Source organism: Argiope bruennichi, chromosome X1 (genome assembly GCF_947563725.1).
Source record: "Argiope bruennichi chromosome X1, qqArgBrue1.1, whole genome shotgun sequence".
Lineage (NCBI taxonomy): Eukaryota > Metazoa > Arthropoda > Arachnida > Araneae > Araneidae > Argiope > Argiope bruennichi.
In genome coordinates this window covers 53,578,060-53,603,680 of record NC_079162.1, presented here as the reverse complement: position 1 = coordinate 53,603,680, position 25,621 = coordinate 53,578,060, and the positions used below count along the sequence as shown (strand labels likewise).

The 25,621-nt window shown below is 27.7% G+C and overlaps 1 protein-coding gene across 1 annotated transcript in view; it reads right to left on the bottom strand.

The window, feature by feature from the left end:
• LOC129958804 (uncharacterized) overlaps positions 1 to 25,621 on the bottom strand; it is a 269,909-nt gene that overhangs the window by 12,547 nt on the left and 231,741 nt on the right. Inside the window, exons 60-66 of the mRNA XM_056071493.1 lie at positions 22,021 to 22,102; positions 20,179 to 20,437; positions 15,970 to 16,064; positions 13,773 to 13,993; positions 8,409 to 8,489; positions 8,218 to 8,299; positions 2,490 to 2,594 (exon numbers count right to left, since the gene is read on the bottom strand). Of these exons, the coding sequence (XP_055927468.1) occupies positions 2,490 to 2,594; positions 8,218 to 8,299; positions 8,409 to 8,489; positions 13,773 to 13,993; positions 15,970 to 16,064; positions 20,179 to 20,437; positions 22,021 to 22,102 (925 nt within the window). The remainder of the gene's footprint in view (positions 1 to 2,489; positions 2,595 to 8,217; positions 8,300 to 8,408; positions 8,490 to 13,772; positions 13,994 to 15,969; positions 16,065 to 20,178; positions 20,438 to 22,020; positions 22,103 to 25,621) is intronic.

Below are 25,621 nucleotides of genomic sequence, written 5' to 3'. Positions count from 1 at the left end.
ATCGATTCCAGGAGCTTGTTAAAAGATGCACCACTTCCAAAAAGGTTGTTCTTTTAATTAAGTCATTCGCTCTTTTTTTTTAAAGCATGAATTATTCTTTAGTCACAAAGTTGTATTAAGGGTGTCGTATTGGCTGGCATGTATACAATATTGATGTGTTTTAATGACACATTCAAAGTGTGGGCTATGCAATTACCTACTGAATGCAAAATCTTGTGAGTTAGTTGGTTGTCTCTCACATAGCAGCCATTTGTTGAATATAGCGGATATCATATAAGTTGAGTTGCCCGCAAAGTAGTCAACTGGAAACATTTTTTTGTTTTGAAGCAACAAAACTTGTTGCTTTTATCGACAACAAAAAGTTGCCATATCTCATAAATCATGCTAATACAACACAATAGCTGCATGCTCCTTTGATTTACTTTCACCTTTGAAAAGATAAGTGTGGTATTCCTTTTAGCACAAAATGGCCAACAACATCTTGGAAATATATAGTGCTAATAGGTATGGTTCCATAATACAGTTCACTTTCCTTTGCATCATACGAATCTTTTAAGTCATATGATGCAATGAGTTTCGGCCACTTTTTATCAACCCATTCATTCACCACAGCAACATTAGATTACTTTTATTTTTCATAACTCTGAAAATGACATTTTCTCTTTTTCTCCAGTGGTGAAACCTATCACATGTTCCAACAAATTCTTTTTGATTCATTTTTCAGTCAAATCTTCAACTTTATAGTGAATTAAGAGGCCATTTATTAGAAAGTCACTTTCTTTTACATTCGTAAATTAAAGTTTTACAGATTTTTCAATTTATTTTCTTTACCACATTTTTCACTTACAATGAGTATTTTGATTTCCTTTTGCTTCCCACAAAAAATCTTCACACTTTTTCAAAGCAGCGGCATAGCAATGCATAGATTTATTTTAAGCAAACTTCCATTTTGTTGAGAAATTCAATTTTGTCTTTAATACTCAAATCATACCGTTTAAAAAAATCCATTTTGCTTTCGTAATTCAATTATAGGCAAGCAACAGTAATTTTAATAATAGTAGATTTAAATATATGGTTATTCAATAGATTTCAAGTCAGACCTGTCATTATTGCTATTCTTTTAAACTAAATAACTCTAACTCAAACAAAAGAATATAAAACTCATTCTTCTTCACTGGATGTATCACATATTGAATATCAAAGAAAAATTAACGAAAGATTCACCACTTTGAAATTCTTGGCATGCTGTGAGGTGATAATAACGGGAGGTGGGGGAGACACTCGGATAAACCCTAACAAGTGGATCAAGAAATTACAGAAAAATCTATTATTAACATTGCTTGCAAATGAAGGATTAACCAGTTTTTACTTCAAAACTGATAACTTAAAACAATGCAGTGATCACATTAAATGAATATTTTTGTTTATATTTGAAAACATCGGTTTGACTTCGGAAGTTTTTGAAAACATAAAGCAAATGATAACATTAACCACATATGCATTAAGTGATGTTCACTATAAAGGTTTTAATATTTATATTGACAAAGATTTAATAAATAAATCAGGAGTGTTTTCTTTTCACATATAATCATATAAAAATGAACAATTACACAGAACAAACGAATTTCTTAACGGCATCACATTGCATTGAAATTTACATATTTTTTACCTATATAAAACCTATCCTAAAAAACCTTACCTATTTTACCTATCTCTAAACACAATAAAAAGAAATAAATGATTATTTGTTGACATTCTATAACAATATTTTATTTGTTGACATTCTATAACTTCTATTTCTTCCTTTATTTGTTGACATTCTATAACAAGTTAAAACAACTAAATCTGGTATAAAGGTACTTTGTAGGATGATGATTCTACTTTGGAACAAGTTATTTAAATTTTTAATCAATTAAGAATGTGAAAGTTTTTTTTTTTTTTTTGTTTGTCAAGACTGTTGTGGAAAAACAACTTTCACACTATATGAAATTTCAGCCTTTTTTTAAAGACGTAAATTTACTTGAAAAGTAATAAGTTGAAAGTAAATATTTTTCTTTAATTTCGACATTCTAAAAATTCTAAATATAATTTTTAGCAATATTTTTTTACTATCACAAACTAAGGCACAACATGTTCATTACCTTCTTATTAAATTGATTTAACAGTAACTTGTTTTAATTGAAATTTTATGTTTTACTTAGTTTTGACAAAATGATAGGGTATTAATTGATTTATTGCTGTATAAAATACGAATGATAGAAGATTCAGCATATAAACTAAAAAAGAAGACAAAAAAATTATTTTTTATGTACTATAGTTGAAATTATGAATAAAAAATGAATTGCCCCTGCCTAGAAAGCCATGCATCATCCATTTGGGCCTTGTTAAATACACAGTGAATTTAAGACATTGGGCAAGGGCCTCAAACACAATTTTGTTTCTGCGGTATCCCATCAAAGTCTACCATTGGTTAAATTACAAAAACTTACCTTTCCATTTGTTCTTTTTACATGTATTCGACATGCAGATTCACCATGTCTTTCAATGAGATCTATTTTTGGTAATATTCGTGAAGTACAGATGGAGGGCTTGTTCTGAAATTAAATATAAAATCATATCAGCAATTATTAACTTGTAAAAATAAATTAAAGGGAAATTTAGCCATTCTAAAAGACGAATAAATGAAAAAACACCAGCATTTACTCCCCCCCCCCCATTATGTTTCCAGAGCAAAATTTTGAAAAATAAAAAATAAAGTAAAACTAATTTATAAAAAGCATTACAAAGAAAAGAGAGAGAGAGAGAGAGAGAGAGAGAGAGAGAGCACAGAAGTTTTAATATTAATTTCAATCAGCTTTAGTAATATGAAATTTAGGTCTATTGTAATATTTCACTGTTTATTACTTTCATTTTGCAGTTAATTTAGACTAACATTTTTCTATTTTTTCTGATATAATTTCATTTCTGCTGGTATCAAATTTATTGAGAAAAGTCAATCTGTATTTTGATCTTAACTGTGTGGCATGAAGAAACTATCAATTCATACAGAAAATGGAAATCATTTTCTATTATAACTAGCCGCCTTTGGTGACCAGCCTGTTCGCTTTTCTTTCTTTTGCTACAGAATAGTATTAATGATACCTAAAGTTTTAAATTAAATATTCTATGTAACTTGGTCTCTTAATAGCTTTTTCTGCAAAATATTTTTAAGCTTCCGATCTTGATATATAATTCGGTTATACTATTATGTAGGCCTTAATCAGTTCTGTTCATTGTACTACTTATCTCTCTCTCTCTTTAATTTTCTCTCAGCGCCCATAAAATTTCAACTATAAATCAGAGTCGAAATATTAAACTGTAATTAATATAAAAACATTTTTTACTGAAACCAAATGTCTTTTTAAAAAAAAATATGAAAATTGAAAGCAGAGTCGTTCTGCATTGAAGTTTTCTGTGCACTTCAGAATAATTTTCATAATTTATATCATACCTTAAAGATTTATTCAACAAAAAATTTCTCTGATTCATCGTAAAATTCAGTTTTTAGCTTTACTTTCAAAATATTTAAATGATGCAAATAAAAATATTTTATTTCAGTCAATAAATGTACTTATGAAAAAATTACGAATTTTAAATTTTACATAGTCGTTTTGTCCTAGGTAATCTTATTCTGCTATATACTCTTCATATTACAGCTTTTATATAAATAAAGAAACGTTTCTATCTTCTGCGATCAAATCTGACTTATTTATGAAGTTTTTATATATCAGTTTTAGAACAATCAATATTTTCATAATCATAGGCCAATCACTGTCGAGAAACCCTGGCAGAAGATTGACGAATATTCTTTCAGACAGTCGATGCAGTGGTTTAAAATCGCCAGATTTTTATAGAAGAGTGATATTTAAGTTTCATAAATTAGTCCGTTTTAGTGATTGATTTAATTTATTGCAGTTTCATAATTTTTACTTAAAATATTGATGTCTCAAGAATATTTTGTTAAACATGATTCAAAGAGCAGATGACCTATGTAAAAATTCAAAATTCGCAATTCATCGGAGCATTTACTGACTCAAGTTGCATAAAATATAATAATTTAGTTCATTTAGACCCTTTTGTTAGCAGATGTATGTCCCAAATTGGCTGATGGGTGCTGATTAGAGTGATTATCATATGTATATTAAGCCATGTTTGCCTTAAATTAAACTGTTTTATGGAATTAATAATATAGATATTGTAAAAGATCATAGAAAATTTTTATAATATAGATATTGTAAAAGATCATAGAAAATTTTTCCTCCATTTACTTTTTAGAAAATATCATTTTTTTAATTACTTCATACAGACATGTGCTGAAAATTACACTTTTATATATTTAATTTGCAATGATAGCTGATTTATTTTTTTAATTTGAGCTTCTGTTAATGTGATGGCAACACTTTGATAAAAGCAAATTTTTTCCAATTGATGTGCTCGTGCGGATTAAATTTTATTTTTATTTTGCGATAAATATATTGCAGAAAAATATGGTTGAAATATTTTTTTAAAAAATTCGTTAAAAATCAACACTTGATTTTTAGGTTAAAGCATTAGTATAATTAAAAAGATAATTTTTCTAGCTTTAACTTAATGCAAAAATTAATTTTGTGCTGTAATATTTTCCGAAGTTAAAGTGGAAAAACGCTGAAATTTCGCTTCATTTTTAATTAACTTTTTAATTAAAAATTCAAAAAAAATTGCTATGAGCTGCACGTTTCCGGCCACCAAGGTATACACATGCCAAATTTGGTAGCTGTAGATTGAACGGTCTGGCCTGTAGAGTGCCAACACACACACACACACATACACATTCAGCTTTATTATAAGTATAGATTAACAGGTTTGGTTGAAATATATTTTAATGCGCCCCTTTAATTTGGCACTAATATTGCAACTAAATAATCAAGCAGTGGTAGTTTCAATAGTAATCTCTATTTTTTATCATCACCATTTCTCATTACACCAAGCTGGTGCAGGATATCATAACAGGTGCACATCATATAAGTCGTTTAATGCTGCTTCTGTTGAACACAGCCCTAGCTTGGGCACCTGAAATAATTTCTTTACTCCATTGCCATATAGCCTTTGGTCTTCCTTTTCCCATTCGTTATATGGTGGACAGCACATGTACCATGATAAGCTGAATATATTAACAGCGTCTTTCAAATCAGATGCAGTTAAATGCCTACATTTCAGATTTCAGGTATCTCCCTATAGCCAAAAATCCACAGGAATAAGGTTTGGAAGAGTGTTGGCAGTCCGGAAATGTCAAATGGCTGGAGATAACTCTACCACCAAATCGTTGCATTAAGCAACGTTTATCAAAAGATCCCACATATGGAATGGCGCCACCTTGTATCCATACAACTTCAGATAGAGCATTTCATTTTTGCAACTCAGCAATTAGTCAACATTCTTAGATAGCGAATGCTCACTATCGCATATTGTCGTAGACATTCGGAATAGCCGCCTCAAAAAAAGAAAAAGAAAAAAAAAAGGGGAGGGGCGAATATGAAGAAGCTTGTTATACTGTGACATTTTTTTCACTTGCAACGGAAGAGCAATGCTTCCTCCATTTACAATATTGGAAAGGCCAGCTTCTATCAATGTGATATCAGATGAGGAATAAACTGGCGAATTCTTGCCGTAACTAATTATCACCTCCTTGCAACATCCGGACATGCTGGAACCGATACGGAAACACGCGGGGAACAGAACGCAGTAACTGCGGATCGTAGAATTTAGTAAATACAGAACAAGTGAAACACAGTGTGTTCTTGCAAGATGAACTGCGCTTATTATCTCTTCATTGGTAACAGCGTCGATAGGAATGGAAGATCATCCAAGCCGAGACTTATTGTATATGCAGCCAGTTTCAAATTTGCATATCAAGCTCTGTTCAGCTTTCACAATACAGAGCCTCCATATAGTCAATTTTCTGCGGTGCACAAGCAATGCTTTTGTGTTTTGAGCCGAATATTGTAACATACTTAGGTACTCAGGTAATAAATTTTACAATTTTCCACAAGACATGAATTTTATACTACCTTTTCTTTCATTTAATGCGATGACATCAGTCATGACAGTGTCTAAACTGAATCAGTAAAGTTGCATAACTTACTTTCTTCTTCTCATTTCAAGGGAGATTCAGAAGGGAAGAGCCTAAGACACCGAGTGAAATATGACATCATTTAAAAAGAAAATCAGTTTCTGGTGAGCGACAGTTGGTTTCTCTTTTCTTCTTTGTCGGTTTAGCATCGACGATCCCCCCCCCCCCACTTCCACGTTGTTTATGATTTTTCACTACGGAATTCACATTCCAATAATAAAAAAGTAGGTGCAGCCAGTTGTAACTTTATCGTGGTAACCATAATTGTTAGAGTTTAACTCTTGCTTCCGTTTAATTCTTGAGTACACATCTCAAAATACGTTAAACAGCTTATTCGGCTTCTATGTGTGGTATACTAATTAACGGGTTATGGAGATTGATATTTCTGATCTCCATATTAAATATTAAATGCATATCTCCACATTAAAGCCCCTTAAAATGCAGTTTACAATGAAGAATTAACTTGTTTAAGAAAATTGCGTTTCCAACGTTTTAATTACAAAAATATTTATTTTAATCAACTTCAAAGAACATGAGAGTATAAGCATAATGCCAAAGAATCAGAATAAAATACAAGCGAAGCAGAAGAAAGTGAAATCGTTCGGCGTCACAGTTACAGTTAACCTGGCACTTAAATAGAAATAATAATAATACAGTTAACAATAAAAAATTGGAAAATAAAAATTATTTTCATTTTTCTTTCAGAGGCAAGTAATTTAGAAGATTTTTATTTTCAGTTCCTGAAATTTAATAAATTTCCAAATTTCACTACTACAAAGAAGGACTGCTAATACTGTTGCATTAAACACATGTAATTTGAATTTAATGCTTATATTTAGAACTTTTCAAAATTGATGCACTGTTCTGAATAATACTGGACCTTTCTAACTTTTATCTCTTCATCTGTGTTTCCCATTTTATCTGTAGTAACTTCTAAGTATGAAAAACAATCAGTTACTTCGATTTTATTTTGATTTATTAAAAACGAAGCATTAATTTTACTATTTATTTTCATCACATTTGTTTTGCCTTCACCTATCTTCAAACACAACTGTTTGGCAATATTTTTCAGTCTATCTTATTTTTCATGTGGACAAAATTTGAAGACAATAAAACAATATCGTCAGTAAAACTGTACATACTTAGAATCCCTGCATATTTCTGCTTTTGGATGCTTTAATGTTTGTCTCATTATCCAGTCTATTACAATTATGAAAAGCAAAAGGCTGGATGCCTCCTTACTATACTCCAGTTTTGATATCAAATGTCTTTGATGGTGCACCATTAACAATAACTTGTGCTCTATTGCCACAATATAGATTTCAAATAGTATTTATTAATTTTTCAGGAAGTCCACAGAAGCCCAAGAAGGCAATCTATGTCAATGCTGCCAAATGCTTTCTTAAATTCTATAAAATTCAGATACAAATGTTCCTTAAAGTAAGAATGTGGTTTAGTGTACTTTTTTCTATTACATATCCTGCTTGCTCTTAACCTACTATTTTATCTATAAAATTTTGCACTTTGTTAACAATAATTCCGATAAAGATTTTTGATCTAATAGACAGAAGCTTATTCCTTTCTAATTGCTGCATTTAGTTGGATGTTTTTTTCAAAGAATTTTTATAATCAATGATTCTTTCCAAGCATCAGGGACTTTCTTTTGTAATCACAAAAGATTAATTCTCAATTTCTATTCACTGTTTTCCTGATTTTTTTTTATTGGTGACTTGGCATCATTAGCAATATAAAAAGGCACACTACAATAGACTTCAATCATATATATGGATAAATAACCGAGATCCCTATCAAATCTATCTGAAGAAATTTACTCAGTACACTTTTTTTTCTCTCATGCACTGTCAAATGTTTTATATAAAAAAATGACCATCTATGTTGTGTAACCAATTTCCAAGAATGTTCTACATTTCATATTTAAAAAGAAACTATTTTTTATATCAAACTAAAAATTAAATATATTTTAAATGTTTCATAAAAAAGGTTAATGGTTTTCAAGATCCATTAAAAAAATCTGACTTGAAATCTAAAAAAAAAAAAAAAATACTAACCTTTACAAATGAATTTACAAAGATTTGATATTGATCAGGGAGAAAGGATGAAAGATATGAAACTGGATCAAGTACAAATGATCTGACAAAGAGAAAAGGATAAATATATTCAATTTCATAGCAAATGCATTCAATTTCAAAACCATGCAGTGTCTGCTACAAAATACTGAAATAAAATTTAAAAAGCATACCTATTGATCCTTTTCTTTTTAACTGTACATAATTTAATGCATTCCGAAAGATTGTACATGATATTTTCCAATTTCCATTCACTATAATAAAAAAAGTCGTTTTTGAAATGCCAATATTAAATAGTATAATTAAATTGCATATACATTTAGTTTCATCATATTACGAAAGTTAAATTCCTAAATAATGCACTTTTATAGAAATTAAAAGGAATAAAACCAAAAACCTTTAAAAACATTCTATATTTTTATAAGTAGTATATCTTACAAATAAAATTTTCACAATCAATAAGACAAATTAATGCAATTACGATCTGTAATACTGTTTCCCAGTGCAATGAAAGATTATAGGGGTAGATATAAGGATAGATTATAGAGATACATAAGAAAGACATTCGACATTGGTGAGGAAAATAAAAGTTCTAAAAATTGCAAGAATTATGGACCTATCTCTATTAGGGCCCAGATCTGAACATTCTTCCAGAAAAATCTATGTAGCACTACGCTCTATAGAAAAACCTTTATAACTCGAGAGAAGGAGGCCACAGGTTGGAGAATTAAAAATATCGGGGTGAAATTTAGTATAAGGGTAGTACATATTTAAAATATTCATTCATTAAAATATGAACCACCTAATTTTGGATAAACAGTATGTACTGGTAACTTGTCTCCGCATTCAAAAGTTCAATGGTATAGTTGTCAACTTTATAAGTGGGAAGTGAGGGGTCAAATCTTGTTGTCTTTCTTTAAATAATGTTTTAGGAAGTTATATAAATTAAATTAAAAATTTACAAAAATTTAATGCGTTTTCTCTTTTTTTTTAATGCAAAAATGTTTATTCTCGCAATCTTTGAATTATAATTAAAAACTATAAATATAAATGCATTTAAAAAATGTCAGAATTATTTAAATTAAATTAACAAAATGGATATAATTCGAATTATTATGCCATTCTTTTTTTATGCAAAATGTTTATTCACCTAATACTTGAATAAGGATTTAATTTTTACATAAAGTAAAATTATAAGTATAAATTAAATGATTATAATTATTCGCATCACAAAAAAAGTAATTCAATACTTACAAAACTTTATTCTACATATTAATTTTTAATTTAATACAAGATTGGTAATTATAGTAAAAACATAGGGAACAAAATACAATTTTACGTCTTGCACTAATGATAAATCATGATTGTTTACAAGAGCAATATTTTTTAAAAATCCAATAAAAAACAAATTCCATTAATGTTAAAAAAATCGTCTTTCATCAGAAATCTATGCAGCATACCATATTACCTTTTTGAAAATTTTGAAACATTTGCCTATGCACTCATTGACTTAATATCTGCTATCTATTATTTCTTTTCAAATATTAATATTGGGAACTTTTGTTATAATTTTTTTAAAAAAATAACCAGGCCTCTCTTTATTTTTTGATATAAATACAGTTTCTTTAAGTCAGAAGAAATAATTTGTCATTATTAAAATCCAAAAATTTAAAACTTTTAGTTTTTTTTTTAAGATGATAATAGTAATTTAAATTATTTATACACCTAAGTTTTAAATTATAAAATTTAAATTATTTTTCTATAAAAAATTAAATGATAATTCAAGTATAAGAAGAATAAACATTTATGTCTGAATTCTTCTATTGTAACTCCAATGGATGATTTCCGCTAAAAAATTATGAAAACATGCTTTCACCTAATCACCAATAATCGACATTAAATGAAGTTATTTTATTTTGGACAAGATGTTTTCCTTCTCTAAACTCTCCTTACAACATTTTAGGTTTGTATTCTGTATACTTTCTTTACAAATTTTTAATTTTATCTGAGAGACCTCCAACCGTATTAAAGTAAACATTCGTGAATTTTTCACTTTGTCCAAAGAATATTTCCATGGAAGACTTTTCATTCGGTAAATAAAATTCCAGCCATTTAGCTAAGACCTGGTCTTTACTTATGCTTTTTAGAGTTATATTTAAATATATCAGTTATTCTGATACACTTAAAAAATCTTTTGATTTTACAAATTTCCTTTATATTTTCCCATGCGCGTTTTCACAATATTTCAAAAATTTTAAAATGAGTTTCTACTAATTTTTGAATTAAGTTGAAGCAAAACCATGTCCAAGTAAACCATGTTATATATGGGTTCCCTGTATATACTTCGTAACAAAAACTGAAAACAGAAGATTAGGCAATGTACAAGAAAATTTATTCTTTATCAATGCCACGACCAATCCTATCAAGAATGTTTTTAGTGATCTAATAAGTTTATGCTCTGAAAGAAAGAAAAAAAAATTTAATGAATAAACATATTTTTTAAATATGTATATAATTTTCATCTGCAAAATTTTTTTTCTTCATAGATTTAGTTTTTTAATAGCATGATATAATATCAGGAAAATTTATAAACAGAAAATATTTGATCTCAATTTACTTCTACCATATAATTCAACCGAATATTTTTGAAAAGAACGTGCTTTGCTTAATAACATTTATTTAAGGCTGCTAGATGGAAAGAGGTATATCTGTTACGTCCAAAGTCCGAAGTTCGGCCAGTTCGCGAATTGGCCTTCCAATTCGCATTTTGGCCAAAGTCCGAAGGACTTGCAATTAATATTGTATATTTTACTTTGGCTGGCCATTTCGCGAAGTGGCTAGGAATCCTTGGCCAAGGGTCGAAGTGATAATCTATACTTATAAATAACGCTCAGTGTGTGTGTGTGTGTTGGTGCTCTACAGTCCAAACCTTTTAGCACACAGTTATCAAATTTAGCACATCTACCGTGCAATATACTTTACAAGTTTGCAAATATAGCAAATTTACCTTGGAGGTCGAAAATGGGCACCTTGGAGCGATTTTTTAAGATTTTAATTATAATTTTAATTAATTTAAAATTAAGCGTAATTTCGGCGTTTTGTCGCTATAACTTCAGAAAATATTACAGCACAAAATCGGTTTTCGCATCAAATTAAAGCTCAAAAAATTATCTTTTTAATGATGGTAATGTTTTAATTTATAAATTATGTTTAGATTTTTAACGATTTTTTAAAGAAATATTTTAACCATATTTTTCAATAATATATTTCGTTCAAAATAAAAATAAAATTTAATCTGCACGAGCACGTTAAATTACAAAAAAAATTAAGTTTTATCAACGTGTGGCCATCACATTGATGGAAGTTTAAATTAAAAAATAAATCAACTATTATTGCAAATTTAATAAATAAAATAGTAATTTTCGGCAGGTGTCTGTATAAAATTTAAAAAAAAAATGAAATTAGATATTTACTGAAAAGTGAAAAAGTTTTCTATGAGCTTTGACAATACCTATATTATTAATTCAATAAAACAATTTAATTTAAGGCAAACATGGTTTAATATACATAGGTATTATCATTCTAATCAGCGACCATAAGCTAATTTGGGGCATACATTTTCTAACAAAGTGATCTAAAGGAACTAAATTATATTTAATGTAACTTTAGTCAATAAATGCTCCGATGAATTAGGAATTTTAAATTTTTATATAGGTCCCCTGCTTTTTGAATAATATTTAACAAATATTCTTGACACCAATATTTTAAATAAAAAGTAAAGTAAAGTCCAATCAACTAAATCAATCACTAAAACTGACTGATTTATGAAATTTTAATATCATTCTCCTATAAAAACTGGCGATTTTAGACTACTTCACCGACTGTCTCAATGAAGATACGCTTATCTTCTGCCAAGGTTTCGCGACAATGATTGGCCTGTGATTATAAAAATATTGATTGTTCTAAAACTGATATATAAAAACTTCATAAATCGGTCAAATTTATCGCAGAAGATAGCGACATTTATTTATTTATTTAAAAATTGAAGTGTCAAGAGTATTTCGCAGAATAGGATTCCTTGGGACCAAAGGACTGTGTAAAATTTAAAATTCGTAATTTTTTCATAAGTTTATTTATTGACTGAAATAAAATAAAATATTTTTTTTTGCATCATTTAAATCTTTTGAAAGAAAAAAAATTAATTTTACGATGAATCAGAGAAATTTTTGTTGAATAATTCTTTAAGATATTATATAAATTATTCTGCAGTGCACATATAAATTCACCGTCGAACGATTCTGATTTCAATTTTCATATTTAAAAAAAAAAGGCATGGTTAGCTTCAGTATAAAAAGATTTATATTGATTGCAGTTTAACATTTCCACTTTAATTTAAAGTAGAAATTTTATGGATGCTGACAGAACATTAGAGAAGTAGTACAATGAAAAGAACTGTTTAAGGCCTACATAAAAGTATGACTGAATCATATAACGACCAAAATATGAAGCTCAAAAGTCTTGCAGAAAAATCTACTAAATTTTAGCGATCATTAATACTGCGAACCGGCTTGTCGCCAAAGGCGACTAGTAAATAAATATAATGACATTTATGTATAAAACATAAATAAGGGCATGTTATAGGTGAAATTCGACAGATGGCGCCAACAAAGAAATGTCTTTAAATGGTATTAACAACAAAACTATTTTTTCCTCATATTTGTTTTAATTAGCCCTTAGATTTTCTATTTGCCTTTGCAAAAAATTTCATATTTTTTGAAGCGATATTTCGGGAGACAATGTGACCTGGAATGTTTAACATTAGGTCCATGGAGCAGAAAAAGACTAAGGATCACCCTTAAAGGTAGTTGAAAATTGAATACTCAATTTACCTTTGTATTCATACACGGTACGAAACTCCTTTGCTCAAGATATAATTCGTTCATTTTGAAGGGCGCAAATCTAATCTTCTCGCTATCACGTTGTTACAGCATATATGTTCACTGAATAATTTCTATTATAGTTTTAATATGAGAACAGAATAACACGAGATCATATTTTTATATATTACAAGCTTATTTTTTAACTCAGAGGTGTCACTTATATTTGAACTTGTTTCTGAAACAATTGTACTTAAAAAAAAAGCAATACACAGAAGTACTCATTTTTAAATACTTCATTTTTAATAGTGTGTAAAATAATAGTGTGCTCTTGGTGATAATAATTTTTAATAGTGTGCTCTTGATTCCTTTCTTCTTACTTTCACCGATCGTCCCAAGCCACTTCGCGAATTGGCCGACCAAAGCCCGAAATCAAGAAAAGATCGAACATTGGCCGGTAAGTTTACAGCAACGTTGGTCAAAACGCGAACTGGCCGATTTCGGGCTTTGGCCGTAACATATCCAAAAAGCAAAAATTAATGTAATATCCTCCTTACTTTGGAAACAAATAAGTGTAAACGTTTAATTTTCATTTCATATCAAAACACAATGTAAAATGCATTTGGAATGAAAAAAAAAATGTATGAAATGAAACAATACCTTGGATTCAGTAAATTGCATAATGCCATTTTCAATTCAGGATCATTTTCAGTTTCTAAAGAATTATGTGATTCAGTAAAAATATCTTGTATTTTTTTATCAATGGAATTGGCATCAATGTGTTTTCTAATACACATAAAAAATATATCACACATTTTCAATTCTATTCTTCTCAGTACACCAAGTGTATTGGGAGTAGCCTTTTTGATGAGCAGAATAAGCTAAAATAGGAAAGAAAACATATAAAAACAATTATGCAGTCCCTTAATCATTATGGTTTAATAAGAAAAATCAATGTCATACACAATGTCATACTCACATAAATATATGTAATCTAGTTCGTTTCAATAAAAAAGTGAATTGCAAACAATTTATTTTAAGTTTATTTAGAATATTTATGATATCACCCTGAACAGAACAGACAGGAATTCTTATTCTATTCAATTTTGAACGAATGGTAGAAAAAAAAAAGATCCTAATTATTTTATTAGGTAAAAATGTATCACTGATTGTTTTTATATTTAATTTCTTCGTCAATTTTTTTATAATTTCTGAACATTTTTACTCAGGATCTGCTTCGAAAATGCCTGTATTTAACTGATTATTTAAATTACTAATCAAATTTTAAATGGTCGAAAAATCACAATGTATAGAGCCAGATGATAATCCAGATTCACAAATATATATATTTGGTTAAATATGGAAAAAAAAAATTAAGTTGATCATCTAATACATATCACAATAGCATATAATGTATAAATAAAAAAAAAATTCACAAAAGTAATATTATATAATATTTTCTCCTATACTGAAACAGTGTAAAATATAAGAATTTTAAAATGCTATACTGAGAATATGATTTCACTGTATTATACAGTATTATATATATATATATATATATATTACATAGTTGAATCATATTATAATGACTATGTATATAATAACTGGAATACTCACCCCTTGAAGTCAAAACAACAGTTAAAAGGCGGGGCTTAGACTCACTAAACTTTCTTTTCTTATACTTGCATTACAAAATTCACTATTTTCTAAATTCTAAACTCATTATTTCTTTAAAGTTAAATTTTTGTGCTTAATTATTTTCAACTGAGAGTACAGCTAAATGGGCAAGTCTTTTCCCTCTCACACTTCTTTGCTAATAGAATTTTATTAAAAGTATTGCACATGTAATATAGATATATCTAAGCAGTCATCAATGCTTCCACTGGCTATATTTTCTATTTAAATAGAAAAAATTGAATTTTATAGTTTAGAAATTAAACATATAAATATATATATTATTAGAAACTTTAGTTTTAAGAAAATAAAACCTCAACCACATAATTAAAAATCAATATATATATTTTCCACACTTACCACACTTGTTTGTTTGCCCTAATGGTAATTAAAACCCAGTCTTTAATAATTGATAAAATTCTATCTGAATTTCTTTTATCGAATAAAAGTGCTTGCACCATTCCTCTTAATTTTTAACACATGCATAATATTTCTTGACTTGAGATTTTAAAAGCACTGCTTCATGGAGAAAGAGAAGTTGGAGCTTCAGTGACTAGCAATATCATTCATAAGATAGTCATAAGAAATTTATGATTAGCAATCAGATATGGGCTTTCTCTATGATCCATAGTTAAGAAATCAGTCGGCAGAGATAAATGAAAAACAAAATCCCCCAAGAAAAGCAATACCATCACTTGGACAAAAACAACAAGATATGATGTTAGAATATTTTTTTATTATTATCATGAGAGTACCTTTAATTTTGAATTAGTCTTAAAATAATATAACTATGAATAAGTAATTTGGATTAAAATGTCCCTGTCTATCTAACTTTACTAGGATCATGAATACCCAATATTTTCACATGATGTTTTTATTTATTTATTTTTTACTGGCTATTGTGGCTACAAATAAAACATTAAAGAAAAGAGACTGTAATGGATTTCAGGCATATTTTTAAAAACTGTGTAAAAGTAGACACATAATAACATAGGAATGTAGGATCAGCAAAATTTCTGCAAAACTTTTTTTATAATGTTTATTTGGGGAATTTTATTCCTTTTACAAGTATATATTGAAAATTTAGTAAACATTCAACACATAAATTAATCTTGTGGATAACATTAAAGGTAAAGGAACTGAAAAGATCATAAACATGAAAAAAATTTTTATTTATAATTACCTCATTTTCAATTTTCTCTAAAGTGGAAATTAACATTGGATGAGAAGTTTTCATATTATTCATAAGCCTCGCATAGAGGTGGTAATTCAGGTGCTCTGCAGATAGAAAGGAGAAAACTTAGTAAAACCTTTAAACTTTAAATATTTCAAAGAAAAAATTATCAAACAACAAATATTTATGAAGAAATTGTTTCTCATGGATCAGTTTTTCAATTATGGATTATGTTTATATATGTAAAATAAATTATAGAATTAACTGATGTTATGAAAACAGGGAAGCTTATAAATTGAAGGCAGAGTTAGTGGAAAAATACTTGATAATGTTTTTTTCTAAGCAATCATCACCATGTTTTATCATATTGTTTTAAATTTGTAATAATAAAAATAGTTTTATGGATGGTTCTGATGGACAATGAATGAAATGAAGTCAATGACCCCCCTCCCTCCTGGTCGTAGCGACAAAATCGAAGAATCTAGAATCTACAAGAATCTGGTGAGTAATAGTGGTCTTAACCTGTCACAGAAACTAAAAAGTTGGGAGACAGAGCTGAAGTATGTATTGATTTGAGCACTGAATCAAGTAAATAGCCAGTTGAGTTGATTAAGTTCTTTTTCAATGATTCGTTCTGTTTATTACTGATTTGCTGCTGCTATACTAAATACTGTTATTATATATATTGAGTATGCTTTGTTTGCATTCAGCTACAATGAATTCTACCTCTGTTTTGAATAAGATGTTGCTTGTTATTGAACCTTTTGAACACTGTTCACAATACACTCATTGCAATGGACCAGGACTTTGATTTTCGATGATTACATTTCCCATAATATAATATATATCATACAAGAAAAGGAACCTATTAAAATTTCTGTAGAATCATTATAGATATCTTTGTCACACAGAATCTACAATTATTATATAGTAATTGCCATTAAAATAATATTCATTTTCATATTAAATATTTTAATTCACAGAATTGATCATAATTTTTAATATTTATTTAAACACAATTCATAGCATAATTGACGAACATTGGCTAGTTTTTAAAATACAATATATATAAGCACTTTAGGAAAAAAAATTTTAAATATATTTTTGCCATCTTGGTTAATTTATGTCTAGATTGTAAAATATTTCAAAGCATTATAAAACAATATAATTGTAAAATATTGTTAACTGAATTGAATTACATTATTATTTATATAGCTATTGTGAACTACCAGTACATCACTTTCTTTGTTGCAGAAATAGTAATCAAACAAATACTATTCTACAGCTTATCAAAAGACAATGACAAAATTCAAAGTTCATGTTTAAAATAGTGATTTCTAAAATGGAATTTTTGGTGACATATAAAGAGTAAAAGGAGTCTAATCAGCACTCCTTTATAAAAGATAATTATTTTTACCAATACAATAGAATGAACAATTTAGATAACAGTTCCCTACATTTTAAAGCCAATTTAATCAATTGGAAAATACGGTTGACAAACATGTAATAATTTTTGATTATGATAAATCATTTATCTAAAAGAAAAGTTAGGTTCATTGAGAGATCTAGATTACAAAACTATTTGAGAGAAGCAAAATTTTCAAGACAGATTTTATAATTATATATCTACTGGACTTATGATTTATGGTACATATCAGCGGTACATACGACCACAAAAAATTGGCTCCAGATTTCAAAATCTAACAATTTCAGGTCATATTCTTGATTTCAGAACATACAGTGAGCACATATTATATGCTATAATATATATATATATATATATACAGAGAGAGATCTGTACATAGAAATTTTGTGCTTTATGTAAATTTTTATAGCTTGTTTGAATGAAAATCATAATAAAAATATAAATCCAATTACAACAATAAATCTGATTTAATCATTTTTTAGTCATATGGAAATAGCTAAGTTAAGTCCCATATGTGATGCAATAATTTTTTTTCAAATTATATATATATATATATATATATATATATATATTATATATATATATATATATATATATATATATATATATATTCTTTGCAAAATTAATAAAAATGTTATTAGGCTTTGAATATTGTTAATATTGCATTTCATTTCTGTTTTTCTTAAAGACAATAAATTTTTTCTTTCATTTTTATCATGTGCCACAAGTTTATTTCAACTTAAAAACACATAAAAAGAATGACTAAAATGTGTTTGTTACACATGAAAAATAATATATTATTAAGTACTTTGCTTTAACTCCTACACATTTTTAAGAAAACAAATATTCTATAAACAAAGAAATGCAATATCTCCAGCATTTTTTAAAGACATTTAACATTTTTTATTGCAAAAGTATTTTAAAATCTTCAGAAAAATTTCTAAATGATAAGACCAAGCCTCATTAAAATCATATGCTTGAAAGAGAAATTTAAAAAGCAAGATTCAGTTTTTATTGAAATTAAACAAGGTTAAAAGCAGTTCGATATCTTGTATATATCAAAACATAACCCAAGAATGGGAAATATCAAAGTATTTATCTCAAATTCAAAATATTTACTTCAATTTATAAGCAGACTCGGAAAAAAAATCCGCAAAATTCAAACATGTTGCCATGAGCTCAAAACTATCATCAAGTAGATAAAACAAAGAAATATTTTCCAATCAAGTCGTAGTAAAGTAAAACGCCAGATGCCAAAGATAATAGTTTAGCAACTCTACCTGAAACGAACACATTTTTCCTATTCTGCTTGGTATTTTTCCACAAATGAAAAGATGAAAATTACAGTATTCTTTGCAGTTTTCATTTTCACAATAATAAAGTCAATTCTCTTGCTCTCTTCATAATTTAAAATTACCCTCTCCCTTAAAATTAAGAATAAAAAAGTGAATATTATAGAATTAAAAAATGCTGTATTTGATGGCATTCAAGAATTTATCACTAGTGCTCAAGTAACTTTTTTTTTTTTTTTTTTTTTTTTTGAAGAATAGCGGATCTGTACATAGGTTGACACAAATAATTTAGTTTCAGAGAAAATTACAAAAATTCTTGGCTTATATAAGGAAATATATTGAACAAAAAGTATATAAAAGAAATAATTATATAAAAGAACTTGCAAAGAATGCACTAAATTAAATAATTTTTTACACAACAACTAAAAATCTAAAAATATTCTTCTACACAATTAATTATCCAAGACAAACAAGCTACATTTGATTTTTAAAAATTGCATTATTTGAGATTATTAGCATCACAGGCTGTTATCCTCTAATGTCACAAAGCCATAGTTAATGCACATAAAAAACTTCAATGGTTGAAGAAAAATATGCAGATGGCATTCATTAAAACATTTTTTGAACAAAACTTTGCTTAGTGATTAAATTTGCTTCCTAGGTTTGTTTGATGACTTGAATAATTCAAATAGCACTAAAGAACATATTCAGTGTCATTTTCTTTGTTAAAGGAATGTCAGTGAAAATTGTCATAAAGATCAAATTTATTCAGAAGAGCTGGAATAATAACTAATCAGGTAATTATGTGACTGGCTATTACTTCTATTTTTAAGCTATAGAGAAGAGCATAAAATGGAAGGGATATCTTTTAGATTTTTGTGAGGGATATCTCTTACTTTTTCCATGGGTTTGATATAAATTTTGAAACAAGATTTTCTGGCAATATGTGTTAAATATTTAACTCTCTTCGACTCCAGGGCCGTTTTTGAGAATGAATTCATTCATTCATTCCAAGAAATATCTGAATGTCCTGGAGTCTAAACTAGCAATCCTTTGGATCAGTTTTGTATAATTCGAATTTTCTCAGCTATTCAATGAACACTTTCAGTGATGTGACAGGCGGACTTTTCACGGCTTGAAAAATAAAGAAACTATCTGTCAACAACAGTAAACTTTTAAGTAGAACTGACAAATCATTAATGAATTTACAGGTCAATCTCATTTCAACCATTCAACATTTCTTGTTCCATCCCTTTTAATATTCATCCCCTCAACGTTTCATACACTTTTATCATATTATATATACACAAAGCTAAAACAGCAAAAAATTTTATATTTTACAAACAACTACTTATTTTTCACGAAATTTATTTTAAAACTTTCGAAGAAGCTATTGCAATTGAAAATAGTAGAATTTCATCTTCTAATAAATGAAACATAATTGAAATATGTACAAACTACTAATCTTTAAAGAATATATAATTATATATGGATACTGACCTGGCAATCTGTAGTCTTGAAGTGGCATTGGATTTCTCTCATTCATAGCTGAATGCAATAGAAAGTATAAAGATTCAGGATGTTCAATACCAATTTTAAATAGAATATATTCAAGGTGGCAATCTGTAATCTTTAAAATTGCAGCAAGTAGCTGTGGTATCCATGGAAGAAAATATGATAATGGTATTTGTATAACATCTTCAATTACATCATTTCGGTAGTTTAATGGAACATCAGAGGATGAAAGCAGCCATATTATCTGAAAACATAATACTGCAATTAAAATACAATAATTAAAAAAATCTGCGAATTTTACTGTAAAATGTTATTTTAAAAGTATAAATTCTTTTGGGTGCAAACGCTGAAACTTTATAATAAAATGATAAAGCGAAATTTTAAGTATTTAGATATATAAACTATTATGCAAATATAAAAGGAAGAGTTTGTGCATGCTCGTCTGTAGTGTCCAGACAAATCAATTGCTATGTCAATCATAAAATTCGGCACATAGGTGTAATGGTGACAATGTACCTCAAAGACGATATTTTAAAATTCAGTGTAGAAAATTTTTATTTAATATTTTGTGCATTATTGGATGATTTTTCATACGTACATGTCCTTAGTAACACTTCTTTGATTGCAAGGAAGAAAAAAAAAAAAGTGACCCATTTGAAGAAAATAAATAATTTTCATTCTAAAGAAATTTGCTTTGAACTCTGATATAATTTACTGAATTTTGAGAAATTTTAAAATAATAACTTTTTATGAAAAATTTTAAGAACTGAAACTAAAAAACTTGTATCTGATATCCCATTATACATAAAAAAAATAAAAAAATAAAAAAAAAATGAAGTGGTTATTTTAACATTTCTTAAAATTTAAAACAAAAATATCTTTTTTTTTAAATGTTTTTAATTAATTGTTTTTCTATTAAAGTTTAAAAGTCCCAAGCTATTTTTACTAATTTGATAAGGAGCCAAATTAGAGATTTCAAAAAAATTATTTTAATATTTAAATTTTAAAAGCCTTATTTGCAGCAAACTTTTTTTAATTTCATTGTCTTTTTTATACCATTTTCATTCCCCCTCCCCCCGAATTTTATTGTCTGCAGTTGACTACTTGATATCATTAGCAAATGAAATAAACATGCAAAATTATTATTTTTAAAAATTTCAGCTTCTTAGTTTATTTTATGATGTGCAACATTGTGCAGGTTTTACTAGCATTCAATATTTGTCAATTTTAGAAACTTCAAACAATACTACATACATATATATATATATATATATATGTTACATAGGAGAAAATATTTCTAAATAATGGTATATAGAAAGTTATTAATTAATAATGTGTGTACAATATTACAAACATATATATATATATATATTACCAGCTAAATTGTTTATCATTTTTACAAACAGGAAAAAAAATTATTTACAAATAATTTTAGAACATCTATAAGAACATAGAACATCTATAACGTATGTATACAAAATCTTGAAGTTCCATCGGCATTATGCATTAATCTCATCGATAAATTCTTTTACATTAAATAGTAATAGCCGTTTGTAATCGTCATATTCATTTTGAATTACCCTGTAAAAAATGAAATCACTACATCCAAATATGAAAACTCTTCAATGATGCCACAAGGTAACATAGTGTTAAGTCAGACAATTTGCAATAAAAAAGACCGCTGACATACTTACTTACAAACAACTTTTATAATATTATGAACTTAATATGTAAAATGCGAGTAAGACATAATAAGAGCTTTGCCATCCAAAATATTATTAAAATAGGTGTTAAACAAAAACTATTAAGCTAACATGCCATAATTACCTTTGCAAGTGGTTCTGTGGATATTGTATTATCGTTATACTTGCATGATTTGCTTAAGGATCTCAATGCATGTTCATAATACCTTAAAAAAATAGAGCATGAAACAAAATGAGTCAATTCACAAATAATACGAAAACATTTTTTACAACAACAAAATACTATTATATTCGCCTTTGTATGAATGAATTATGTAAATTAATAACTAAGCATGATAGAAAGTTTAATAATTCATTATTACAGAAATACTCATATCTGTAAAAATCCAAGATGAATATTCTTATATAACATATGTATTATATTTTAAATTATTATTAGTTTAAAAAATTACAGAAAAACACATGATAAATATAATGTTTATTTTATTTTTATTCTTTTTTATCAGTGAAGATTACCAAAACATTTCATTTTAGATAGGTGAAAATATTTGTGGGTATCAAATGATTACACATCAAATGACCCCATAAAATTTTTCTCACTCCTTGGAAATATCTGTAAAATTCATCTAAAATAATGATTTTCAACTTTTTTTGTCGGTCAGTTTTAGTCCTAGAAAAAGGGAATACATATGTATATTTTTTAAAAAAATATTATAGTGCCAAGAAAATTTTATTAAATATGATTGATAGGACTATTAGACTGTATAAAAGAGTTTGTAGCTTTTTGTTCCAACAACATAAAATACAATTATTTCCGTCGTTTAAAGCATTTTTCCAATTCAAACTATATGTCTACTTAAGAAATAAGCTATGGGGCCAGGATAATCGTAGACACTTTGTATGTGTGTGTGTATTTAATAAGTAATAAAATTAGAAAAAACAACCCACATTTATAATAGTCGTAATATTAAATTCTGAAATCATGAACAAATAATCTAACAGACCATGATATTATATAGTAAAGAATGCAGAAATTAAAAGGATGGTGCAATTACACATTTTTTTTTACCCAGAATCGCAACAAATCCAAATCAGCACTTATCAAGCAGCACAGTAAAAGATTTTATTAAATTATATAGACTAGTAATGTATCTTAAATCGGAAATGAAAATCTCATAATTTTGGTGTTGTCCTTATCATCTGAACTAGCACCTCTAAATAGAACTTCCAAGTCGAAACAAAATAATTGAAATACCTTCACAGAATTAAACATGCATTAATTCCTTCACTCCTAACACAACGAATTTTACACCAACTGACCTAAAATCAATAATTTTGACAATATGAAGAAAAGAATCATATTCATTAGGGACTGTTTAGAATGCTTGATTTAAATTTGTTAATCACTCATAATTTTTAAAAGAATAATTTTTTCAACTATTCTATATTTTAAATTTCAATTAATTATTTCCAGCAGTTTTAATCGAGTCCTTCTTGACTAGGAAATAGATGCACTATTCATGTCAGAACATTCATTCATTTCTGAACATTTCTCATTAATGGTCTCATTAAAAAGTCACAAAATATTGATATGTGAAAGATTCTTAAATGTACCAATAAACATTTCCATCTCCAATGCTGCTTTTTGTAATTTGAGGTGTCAGATTTAATAAAATTTAATTAGTAAAATAACCGCAGCCTTATAAATTAGATTGCAAAAGACAAATATTTTATAGTTAAATACTCCTAATATACAATTACACAATTTACTTACCCCAGTTATTTATAGTTAATTCACTTAATTTGGCTACAGTAAAGTAATTCTTCTTAGCAAAAGAGTGCAAAGAGCAAAATATTGCAAAAGAATGTTGAGAACACTTTCCTATGTTTTATTAAATTTACTTTAACCATTAACCAGATTTTAGTTAGAGAATAATCCTAATAAAATACGCATAATATATTTAAAAAAAAATCTGCAAAATCAGCACTGTGGAAATAACAATTATATGAATAAAATGATTATTCTTTTCCGAATCATTCAGAAAATTCTGAATAAAGACAAAAATAAACAAAACAAGGAAAACAAATTTATTGTCTTATTCATATACTAGCCGCCTTTGTCGACCAGCCGGTTCGCCAATCTTAATGCTCGTTAAAATTTTAATAACTAACTATTTTATGTAATTCCTACTTTAATAGCTTCTTCATTAAAATATTTTAAAACTTCAAATTTCAGTTCACTCATAATATTATAAAGGCCTTCAGTCATAGCGTAATATGTATCTCTCTAAGTTTCTGTTAGCTCACGTAGAATTTATGCTTTAAATTAAAGTGGAAAGGATGAATCTGCAATTAATATAATAATATTTTTTACTGAAACAAAGCATTTTTTTGTAATATGATTACTGAAAACAGAGTCACTGAGCATTTAAACCTTATGGGCATTAAAGAATATCTTTCTTAATTTATGTAATATCTCAAGAATTTGTCAACAAAATTTTTTCAGATTCATCTTGAGCAGGTCTATTAATTAACAATGTTTAATTTCAAATGCATCAAACACTAAGAAAATCAACAGACTCGTTTAAAATAATCGGTCGAAAACAGGTAAAAAAAATTACTGAAAAAACGATGAACTTAAACTAACATAAATACAATTTAAGTACAAAAGCATACAACTAACCTAAAAATAATTTAAATCGAGTCAGCTTCCGTTGAAATTAGATGTAAATAATCAGAAGACAATGCGCATGCGTGAATTTTCAACGCCAGTTACGGTAACGCAAATGCGTGAATTTTTCTACGCCAGTTGGGGTAACGCTATGCAGATCAGAAATTTTTAATTTCCTTTAATCTGTTTTATTTTAATTCAAGAGTACTTCATAATGAATCTGAAAGATCGATTAATTAACAACGTTTAATTTTAAATGCAAAAAAACAACGAAAAACGTTAACTCTACTCGCATTGGTGTTGGGGGGAAAAAAAAACTGAAGCCTTACTTATTTGGCGGTGGGGAAAATGAAAGGATTTTTTTGGCGGGAAAGTTAGTTTTTAATTAATAATTAAAATTCTAATTAAAATTTCAAAAAAAGGGACCCCAGGTGCACATTCCTGACCTTCAAGGTATACACGTACCAAATTTGGTAGATGTAGGTCAAATGGTCTTTTCTGTAGAGCGCCAACACAAAAACACACACATTGAGCTTTATATAAGTACAGATAATACAATTGTTTTAATTTTCCTAATAATTCTACTGACAGGTGATCAAAGCAATGGACGAAATTTTTTTTAAATCCTAATAATATTTTAGACAAGAAAATAGTCAGCAAAAAAACTACATATTTACTTGCCATTTTTTCGTTTACTCTACCAGAAGTAATGCCAACATTTGAATAAGCCGAATGAGCAACATTTGATTAAGAAGCTTGAAAATTTGCGCACTTGATGCTGGTGACCCATCACATTGAATTCTAAATGACCAACCAAAAAGAATGGGGAGAATACATCTTATTGACTTGCCACTCTGTCAGTTATTTTGCCAAATATAGTCATTTTGTTGACTTAAATAGGTAGTTGAATATTTCCATTGTTTATAAAATATGAACTTGAAAACAGTTTTCAAACCTACTCCCCTGTCCTGAAGTTGTGAAGACTTTTGTTTCAGGGAACTTTCATTTTCTCACTGATAGAGAGGGGAGGGGGGAGTTTACCAAAGCAATTATC